Below are 10,000 nucleotides of genomic sequence, written 5' to 3'. Positions count from 1 at the left end.
TGAATTAATGCATCTTATATTTCTCAATACCAATTAAGGTTTGTTAATTTTAAGATGTATGCCCATCGTACCAGTCCATTGCTAATTAATCATTTTAAATATTAATTTTTAGCAAGCCAGAATAGGTAGGATTATTGTATATATAACCTCCCTCAGAGCAGCAAGATTTCTCTGAGTATTTAGTACAAAATCCTGCCTCCTCTGCACTCCTTTCAACAATATATTGCCCTGTCCTGAAGTCCCGATATGGCAACCCCAATGGATTACCATGCGCATCAAGCTCTTCACCTGTCTGGAAAGGTGAAGCCAGGTGATCTCTTCGACCGTAGTGTCGACCACATTCTACGAGGAGCTGCCCTGGCCTGCTGACCTGCCTGGTCATTGAACCCGGCCAATTCTGGCTCACCCCACTCTCTCTTCCAAAACGTGTCTCACCAACGAGTCCTGTTGCTGCCGGTCGGAGAGATTGAGAAGAGGTCCCTGGTGTACCTAGTTGCAGCCACAGTGAGAATTCTTGGGGTGAGCCAGGCAAGAGTGCAGCGTGCCAATTAGTGCAACAACCAGGTCAACAGCTATCTCGGGCATAGGACTAAACTTCAAAGGAGTGCAGGTACTACATCAATGGCCATTTAGTTTTCCCCCATTTTTTATTAGCTTAGACTAATTTTAACTTTATAGGGTACCTGGCTAATTACACTATTCGGACTGTGTGCGGTGGGATTGTGTGTATATATTTTTTCTATACAAATTTTTGCCTTTTGAGACTAACATAGTCTCTGGGTCACGTGGGCCACGTGCCAGACCCTATTTTGATTGTTGCAGACCACGTGTCTAACTCATCATTTTCATTATTTGAATTGCATCTCTTTTTATTCCATTTTTGTGTTGTTAAGATGTCCGTTTTGTTTCAATGTAAATTTGTGAATAAATCAATATTAGGTTAATCAAACCTCTTTAGTATTTTTGCTCCCTCATTTATTTTAATGTGTGAAATGAATAGTTGTTCACGGGACAAAGTACCCAATATTTAAAGAGAAAACCTAAGTAAGTCTATAGGTGGTAACAGCGAGGAACTTTGCATTAATATATTTGCTTCGAAGGTAAAGATCCTTATCTTTAAACTTTTAAACTACTTTACATCACTGCTCCCATTTTGGATTTTGTCTACCTTACATTAACGTAAAATAACTGTCCAGCATTTCATTGGGGTAGCTGGGACGGAGCCGGAACAGAGCCTGAGAATGAAATGACTATAGACCTGACAAAGCTAGAGTAGGCCATAAATTATTCTCAATCCTACGTGTGGAGTGCTTAGGCCTCTGGACAGTAAAATTTCCCTTTTGTATGTGAGTGATGGTTAGTGAATTGTGACAGTAAAGTATTAGCAGGGTGTTTGTGCCCCGAGAGTAAGTGCTCCTATCCTCCCCTGTTGAACTTTGTGTAACTGTTATAAGGAGACTTTCCCGGACTAAGTTCCCACTCAGAACGTAACCATCAAAAAATTCTCCACACGAGTGGTCCTTCGAACCGGATCTTTTACCTTTGACTTGTGAAGCATTAACGTAATTAATCAGCTTGATTAAGCATATAGTAACTCGCTATATCACTTACCCACACGCACACAGCCAGTTTGTCGAATGTGTAATGCCCAGACTTTAATTGGGAAGAGAAATTTGTAATTAACATGATCTTTTTGTATCGACCACGTGTTTAAGGAAAGAACTACGTAACCAGGTTAATTTGTTGCTTGAATGTTCTCTACAGAAAGACTAGAATTTGTCGTAGGAACTTCACTTTATCTCGGATCCGTTTACCCACGTGTGGCGGAATCCACTTATACCAGAAAGTTCTAAGCTACTTGAACTGAGGTTTTTTGTTGTTCAGACGCCCGTGTTTACTGCTCAGCTAGAGCGCCGGTGTACTCGTCCTGTCAACTAATTTTGCTAGCTAAGCATCTAATTTGTAACATTTTGTACCTTGGTCTACCTTCCTTTGTGTCGTTTACCTTCCCTAACCAACCTTAACTTTTCTAACTAACATCACCGTATACCTAGCACGTGTCCTTGTCCTAAAGAGCGAATTGGCGCAGCATAATTTTAAGTGTTCTTACAAATAACGTAGAAACTTAATAACACCAAGTCCGTTTCATTCCACGTGTTTGTTCCGAGATGGCGGATCTTGTTTACAGCCCAAACTAAGGGTTCGTAATTGTTTGCTACCGTAAGTAAATTACTGCGTGTAGTTAATTTAATTTCCTTTAGCGAGGAAATATTGTTTTTGTCCTTTAGCGAGGATATTTTTGTTTTACCTCCGCGTGAGGGAAATTTCATTTTGTTTAGCCTCCAAGAGAGTGCACTTTAAAATCTAAGTCGTTGCCTTGTGCGCCTATTTACATTTTGAATAGTTCAGTGGTCGTCTTAGTGCGCCCGTAATTGTGAAATCGTCACAACAGTGTCAGCCTCGACCTGTTATTTTAACTTTTAACTTAATACTTTGCATTCATAAGCCCATGTGCTTTCTAATGTTCTACTTTAAAGTAAATTAATTAGTCATTATCGCCACGTGCGTAAATAATTCATTTTTAGCAAAGTCTAAAGTCACGTGACCTGGGCATCGTCTGCTTTGTTGGACCCGGTCACTTTGAAATTTAAAGTAATTTCATGATTTATATGTTTCTCATCCTTTAACTTTTTTCTCATCATGAGTAAATTTAAATATTCAATTGCCACGCTAGTAAATGTGTAAAGTTTAATTTTTACATTCCTTTTGAAAATTCAGTTACCCTTTGTTTGCTTTTACGAATCCGTTCATCAAAACGTGGTCATTCCAAGATGGCGGACTTCACTAGTAACGTAAACATCCCTCCAACGCCTAAGGCGAAAACGCTTAGCCCCGAGGAGATAAACGCTAGGCTTAAGGAACAGGAATTAACATTCACCTTTGTTTGTGAGGACGCAGACCTCGCACTTCATGGTCTGGCTTCTGTAGATTTTCCCAGCATGGGTCCAGAAGCCGTAAATCATTTTAAAACCCTTATTGGTAAAGTAAGAATGGAACTTAACCATTACAAGAATTTTTGGAGACGTCATTACGACCATCCTATTGTTAAATTAAATTATCCCGTGCTTGCTGCCTGTTCAAGTAAAATTGAAATTGCCTTTAATAGCCTCATGGCTCATCCCAATTTAATAATTAAAGATAATCAATCGTGTTCCTCTTCAAGGGTAAAACCTTCAGTGACACGTCCAGTTGTAAACGCTATTAATAGTCCCCTAATTGTTACTTCTAATATATCAGCCGTCAAGCACAATTTTGTCTCAATTCCTCAACCTGTAAAATCTTCACATTCCAATACTATGTTGCCAACACGGCATACGATTAGTAATTTTGAGTCAGCCCCACCTGCTTTATCCTCATCTCCAAACCTTAAGCCGCCAGTGTTTAAACGCCCTCAACCCCCTTTGTCTTTGCCGCCGGTGACAGTCCGTCCCGGAGGAAATACCGTTCATTGTCTTGTCATGGACCCCCCTCGTGGTAGCTCAAATACCCCACAACTTAACCGTGTGCGTGATGGCCAGCAGAGGCCTGTACCGGTAAATTCAATGATTAAAACTGTACCATCCAATGGACCAGTGCTCGCTTTGCCTGACTGTCCTATCTTTAAGCCCGTAACTTCCGCTCTAACCCGTGTTGACGCTAAAACATCCCCGTTAGGATTTGAAACCCGCCCTCAGAAAGAGCCGCGTGATCACAAGGTTAAGACCTTAGCAGTCAGAAATGAACCTTGTGCACTGACGGCGGATTTAGTGAAGGTCACACAGGTAGACCTAGCACCGGAGCTTAGAGCCTGTTTACAAATCAATTTACTTAAGGATAACGGTACATTGAACGTTATTTATTATTTTCATTCAGTCATTTATGACGTCACATTAAACTTTTATTATTTTTGCCAAGTCATACAGCAGCATTTTCCAGGTCAATCCCATGCTTTAACTTCGAAACGTAAATGTAGCTTTTGCCTTGACAACTTGTCATGTTTCTATAATCCCCCTGATATCCTTCAGCTCGTGCTGAATATAAGCTTTGCTTTAAATGTTCACCTTGCAAACATTTCCCTTGAAAATGACATCCAAGACCTTAGTTGTCAGAAATACGATGTCCCCAAGGACCTAGTTTGTCTCATTTTATCATTCAGGCTAGTGTCAAATAACTTTTCACCTTTTAAAGCCGAGAAGGAGGTAACTTTTCTCCTTTTGTCAGGCGACAAATTCCAAGCTTTCATCATGCCAGTCACTTTATATGTAAAATCATTTCATGTAAAACGTTGGGTGTCAGACCGGGATTGGGATTCACCCCCATAATTTTTAATTTGTCATTTGGCCTGACTTGTTGCTGAACTCGACCGTTATTGGCTTACGTTTTCTTTCCTCTATCCGTACCCATAGGGTAGGAAGAATTGAGTATTTTTAATCGTTTAATTATTATTGCATCGTACGTTTAAAGTTAAAACTGATCATATGCTTAACTTAACGCTTCCGTGAAGCATTGCCTGCGTGGTTCAATATTCCCCAAATTCACGTGAAAGCATAACTTTGATTCAATTGATTTCAATTAACGTTAAAGGCGTTTTGTTAACTTTAAACGGACGTTGATGTGAAGAACTTCACTCATCATTCAGCCAGTAAGCTTATCTCGCTCATACTAACAAGTAGTTGAATCACATTTGCCGGAACTAACCCCTATCCCTTTTTTCTCCCCTTTATCCCCAGGGTGTGAAGAATTTTCTTCACTCTTCTTCTTTCAATCGTATTTTTAGCTCTCTTTTACTAATACTATAGCTACCCCTTAAACATTCTCTCCTACATCTAGTTTTCTTTAACGAAACATAGGGAGGACTAACCTAAACTTGTTGACAGTGGCGCACGCCATGCTCGTGACGTCACAGCGTAGATACACACGTTAGAGGGCCTTAGTGTAACCACGGCGTATGTTGGTTCTTTCCTTAAACTACATGGGTCGAGATTAAATTCATAAACTGCACATTTTATATAAATTCCAATACTGCTGAATTAATGCATCTTATATTTCTCAATACCAATTAAGGTTTGTTAATTTTAAGATGTATGCCCATCGTACCAGTCCATTGCTAATTAATCATTTTAAATATTAATTTTTAGCAAGCCAGAATAGGTAGGATTATTGTATATATAACCTCCCTCAGAGCAGCAAGATTTCTCTGAGTATTTAGTACAAAATCCTGCCTCCTCTGCACTCCTTTCAACAATATATTGCCCTGTCCTGAAGTCCCGATATGGCAACCCCAATGGATTACCATGCGCATCAAGCTCTTCACCTGTCTGGAAAGGTGAAGCCAGGTGATCTCTTCGACCGTAGTGTCGACCACATTCTACGAGGAGCTGCCCTGGCCTGCTGACCTGCCTGGTCATTGAACCCGGCCAATTCTGGCTCACCCCACTCTCTCTTCCAAAACGTGTCTCACCAACGAGTCCTGTTGCTGCCGGTCGGAGAGATTGAGAAGAGGTCCCTGGTGTACCTAGTTGCAGCCACAGTGAGAATTCTTGGGGTGAGCCAGGCAAGAGTGCAGCGTGCCAATTAGTGCAACAACCAGGTCAACAGCTATCTCGGGCATAGGACTAAACTTCAAAGGAGTGCAGGTACTACATCAATGGCCATTTAGTTTTCCCCCATTTTTTATTAGCTTAGACTAATTTTAACTTTATAGGGTACCTGGCTAATTACACTATTCGGACTGTGTGCGGTGGGATTGTGTGTATATATTTTTTCTATACAAATTTTTGCCTTTTGAGACTAACATAGTCTCTGGGTCACGTGGGCCACGTGCCAGACCCTATTTTGATTGTTGCAGACCACGTGTCTAACTCATCATTTTCATTATTTGAATTGCATCTCTTTTTATTCCATTTTTGTGTTGTTAAGATGTCCGTTTTGTTTCAATGTAAATTTGTGAATAAATCAATATTAGGTTAATCAAACCTCTTTAGTATTTTTGCTCCCTCATTTATTTTAATGTGTGAAATGAATAGTTGTTCACGGGACAAAGTACCCAATATTTAAAGAGAAAACCTAAGTAAGTCTATAGGTGGTAACAGCGAGGAACTTTGCATTAATATATTTGCTTCGAAGGTAAAGATCCTTATCTTTAAACTTTTAAACTACTTTACATCACTGCTCCCATTTTGGATTTTGTCTACCTTACATTAACGTAAAATAACTGTCCAGCATTTCATTGGGGTAGCTGGGACGGAGCCGGAACAGAGCCTGAGAATGAAATGACTATAGACCTGACAAAGCTAGAGTAGGCCATAAATTATTCTCAATCCTACGTGTGGAGTGCTTAGGCCTCTGGACAGTAAAATTTCCCTTTTGTATGTGAGTGATGGTTAGTGAATTGTGACAGTAAAGTATTAGCAGGGTGTTTGTGCCCCGAGAGTAAGTGCTCCTATCCTCCCCTGTTGAACTTTGTGTAACTGTTATAAGGAGACTTTCCCGGACTAAGTTCCCACTCAGAACGTAACCATCAAAAAATTCTCCACAATATGTATATATATATATATATATATATATATATATATATATATATATATATATATATATATATATATACATAAATTTATATAAATATATATATATATATATATATATATATATATATATACATAAATTTATATAAATATATATATATATATACATATATATATATATATATATATATATATATATATATATATATATATATATATATGTATATATATATATATATATATATATATATATATATATATATATATATATATATATATATATATATATAGATAGATAGATAGATAGATAGATACACACACACATATATACATATATATATACATATAAATTTGTAAATATATATATATATATATATATATATATATATATATATATATATATATATATATATATATATATATATATATATATATATATATATATGCGTGTGTGTGTGCATGGATGTGAGAGAGAGAGAGAGAGAGAGAGAGAGAGAGAGAGAGAGAGAGAGAGAGAGAGAGAGAGAGAGAGAGAGAGAGAGAGAGAGAATCATATGCAATCGTAAAAAGCCAGAGTAATTGATAACTAGACAGTTATTCTCGTTACTGATTACGTGATTAGCTTTTGATGGCGGGTAAATGAATCATTTGCCAAACATTTTTAAATTAATTAACTATCTTTTCTAAGACCATAAATTGAGGTTTATCGTAACTTAAGAATTATACCCGCATACAAGATAAATATGATATACTTTGCCACGTCATTAATATTTTAGTGACCCGTTGTATTTGCAGATTTTCGAACTTTCGCATCTCTTCTTATAAAATACTTTTAAACAAACACTCTTCCAAATATATATATATATATATATATATATATATATATATATATATATATATATATATATATATATATATATATATATATATATATCTTTGGTGTCTATTTATGAATATGCTCTCTTCTCATTACTAAGTGGTGCCACTAACCTTATAGGTTTATGGTGAAATATTAGTTTTTATATTGACATAGTATGCTTATTTTAGATTGAATTTGCAAACAAGTTTAAGGTTGTTTGTTTGGCATACATCATACTGTTAGTTATAATTTTCTTACTTGTTTTTTTTTCTTTCTACTTAATAGTTGAGCCTCTCGGCTGCAATGAAAGCGAAAGCAAAACAGTCCATAACTGGAGACAAGGAGCTAGACAACGGGAAGGTAAGTTGAAGGAAAGTTCTTGAATTAATATTATTGTGGGTAATTATTTAATATATTTGAAAGGGATTTTGGTTTCATTGTAATTCTGATATCCTATGCACTTAATTTCAGTTCTACTCGCCGGCAACACAGATTTTGGACAGTGACCTGATACACTCTAACACACAGACGCAAGTCTGACGTCGGCCACATTGGGCTAAGAGCCAAAGCAAGTCTCATCTACATCTGCTGCACACCTCTATCCCAGCCAATTCTAACAGCAGTCTTCAGCAGTCCTTCTATACTCAGACTTTCAGAACAGCTTTTGTAACCGAGAATCAGCGCAGAGCTTCCAAAGCATCTCTGGGTAGTAATCTGGAGACCACTAAAGTGCTAGCCAAAGATCCCTCTACCTCTCAAGTTCAGATCAATAATATGTTTACTTCTCTGAGTGGTGATTCTCAAAGCTTGCTCATCATATCACCCCCTCTAACATCCTCGCAAGGATCCATCAGCCACTCACAGGGTTCGGGTGCTACAAGTGGTGTCCAAACTTCAAAGTCTAGCACGCTATCGGTCAACACCCAGAGCATCAAAACCCCAGCAGCGGAGAACCAATCTGCTGCAACAACTCCTGCCTCTCCTGGGTGTGCGGATTTCCCGTTTTAACTCAAGTGTTTCCATGCTTGCGTTGAAATGCATGTTGTGCTATAGCTTTTGAATAGGTTAAGGGACGATCATGTTTTCTAATAGTGTATAATACAGTAATAGCATATTCATATTATTAACATTGTCATACCCAGCAGAAAGCTATTTTAGGATAATCTATTTCGCGACTCGCATGATAATAGCTTCTGTTAAACATAGAAAACATGCTGTATGGTGTAAACCATAATTGGGAAGAAACTCTTCTTTTGTTATTGGGTAAAATATGATATAACACAAATGACATAATATAGGAGGTCTTGACGTGACAGCAAAATCTCATTACATTAACAAAATTTCCTTTCAACCCGAGAGTCTTGGTAAAGAATTTGTGATATCAATGGTACTGAATTTTTTTACTGATGTTCCTGAGTGTTAAGTTTGATCAAATAAGTATATCTTTTGCTAAGAGCAAAGTAACTCGCAAAGAGAGAAAATCGTAAAATATAAAACATTCCATCTTCAGTTTTTATGCAGAGGGTTAGTAACTATATAAAATTAGCACGATTCTACAAACCGGATTTTTCTTTTTCATTTTTACAAGGAATTTGTGAAAAAAAAAGTTGTTTGTTCATCAAACTTATAGTTTTTTTCAAGTGATCAAGAGTTCATATCGGAGGAATCTACAGAAGATATAAAAAGAAAAAAAAAGTTTATTCTTCATGAAATCATTGTTTGTCGGAACTAAATAAATATAAAAGAACGCATCACAGAATAGAGTCGATAGTATTTTTATCACGAGGACTTTGTTATCCATAACCTTTAAAGGAATATAATATATATATATATATATATATATATATATATATATATATATATATATATATATATATATATATATGTGTGTGTGTGTGTATGTATGTATATATATATATATATATATATATATATATATATATATATATATATATATATATATATATATATATATATATATGTGTGTGTGTGTGTGTGTGTGTGTGTGTGTGTGTGTTTTGTGTGTATATATATATAATTTTTCTTTTCGTGTAATCAAATGCTGATGTCAATATGACACATAACATCACAAGATAACATCTGTCTATATGATAAACTATTCCTTCATAACATTTCTGATCTTCAGCTGCCAAAACTTCGACCAAACGGTCTGAAAGTTTTATTATAATATTAATGACCAATTGATGTAGTAGTATGGCTACCGTTTCACTCTCTACTGTAATTAATTCAGCGGTCTCATTGCTTTGATGTATCTGAAGTTTTATCTGCAAGGCTGTAATTGTACAGTATGTCTATCATAGCCTAATGTAGGCTTTCCTTTAATATCTTACTCCTTATGACTGCTTGGAGACTGTTTGGATATCCATCCAATATGCAAAAGGATAGATTCTCTATATAGTTTTTCCTTGCCTTTTAATTGTTGTGTGCCATACTGATGATGTATTAGATTCTGTAGGGGAGAGATAAGCCTCTGGAAGTAAGCAACGCTGAGCGCATAATGCCAGACCTCAGAATACCCCATAACTTATTGTTGAGTTAGTGGCCATTGCTAGTAGCT

At 36.7% G+C, this 10,000-nt stretch overlaps 1 protein-coding gene across 1 annotated transcript in view; it reads left to right on the top strand.

Annotated features, from left to right (window-relative positions):
* Positions 1-9,166, top strand: part of LOC137643977 (glutamate receptor 1-like) — a 1,817,173-nt gene extending 1,808,007 nt beyond the window's left edge. Inside the window, exons 19-20 of the mRNA XM_068376810.1 lie at positions 7,708-7,782; positions 7,894-9,166. Coding sequence (XP_068232911.1) covers positions 7,708-7,782; positions 7,894-7,962 — 144 coding nt within the window. The 3' untranslated portion in view covers positions 7,963-9,166. The remainder of the gene's footprint in view (positions 1-7,707; positions 7,783-7,893) is intronic.
* The last annotated feature ends 834 nt before the right edge of the window (positions 9,167-10,000 follow it).

The sequence above is a fragment of the Palaemon carinicauda genome, chromosome 7, assembly GCF_036898095.1.
Source record: "Palaemon carinicauda isolate YSFRI2023 chromosome 7, ASM3689809v2, whole genome shotgun sequence".
NCBI classification, from domain to species: domain Eukaryota; kingdom Metazoa; phylum Arthropoda; class Malacostraca; order Decapoda; family Palaemonidae; genus Palaemon; species Palaemon carinicauda.
This window is presented reverse-complemented; position numbering and strand designations above follow the sequence as displayed.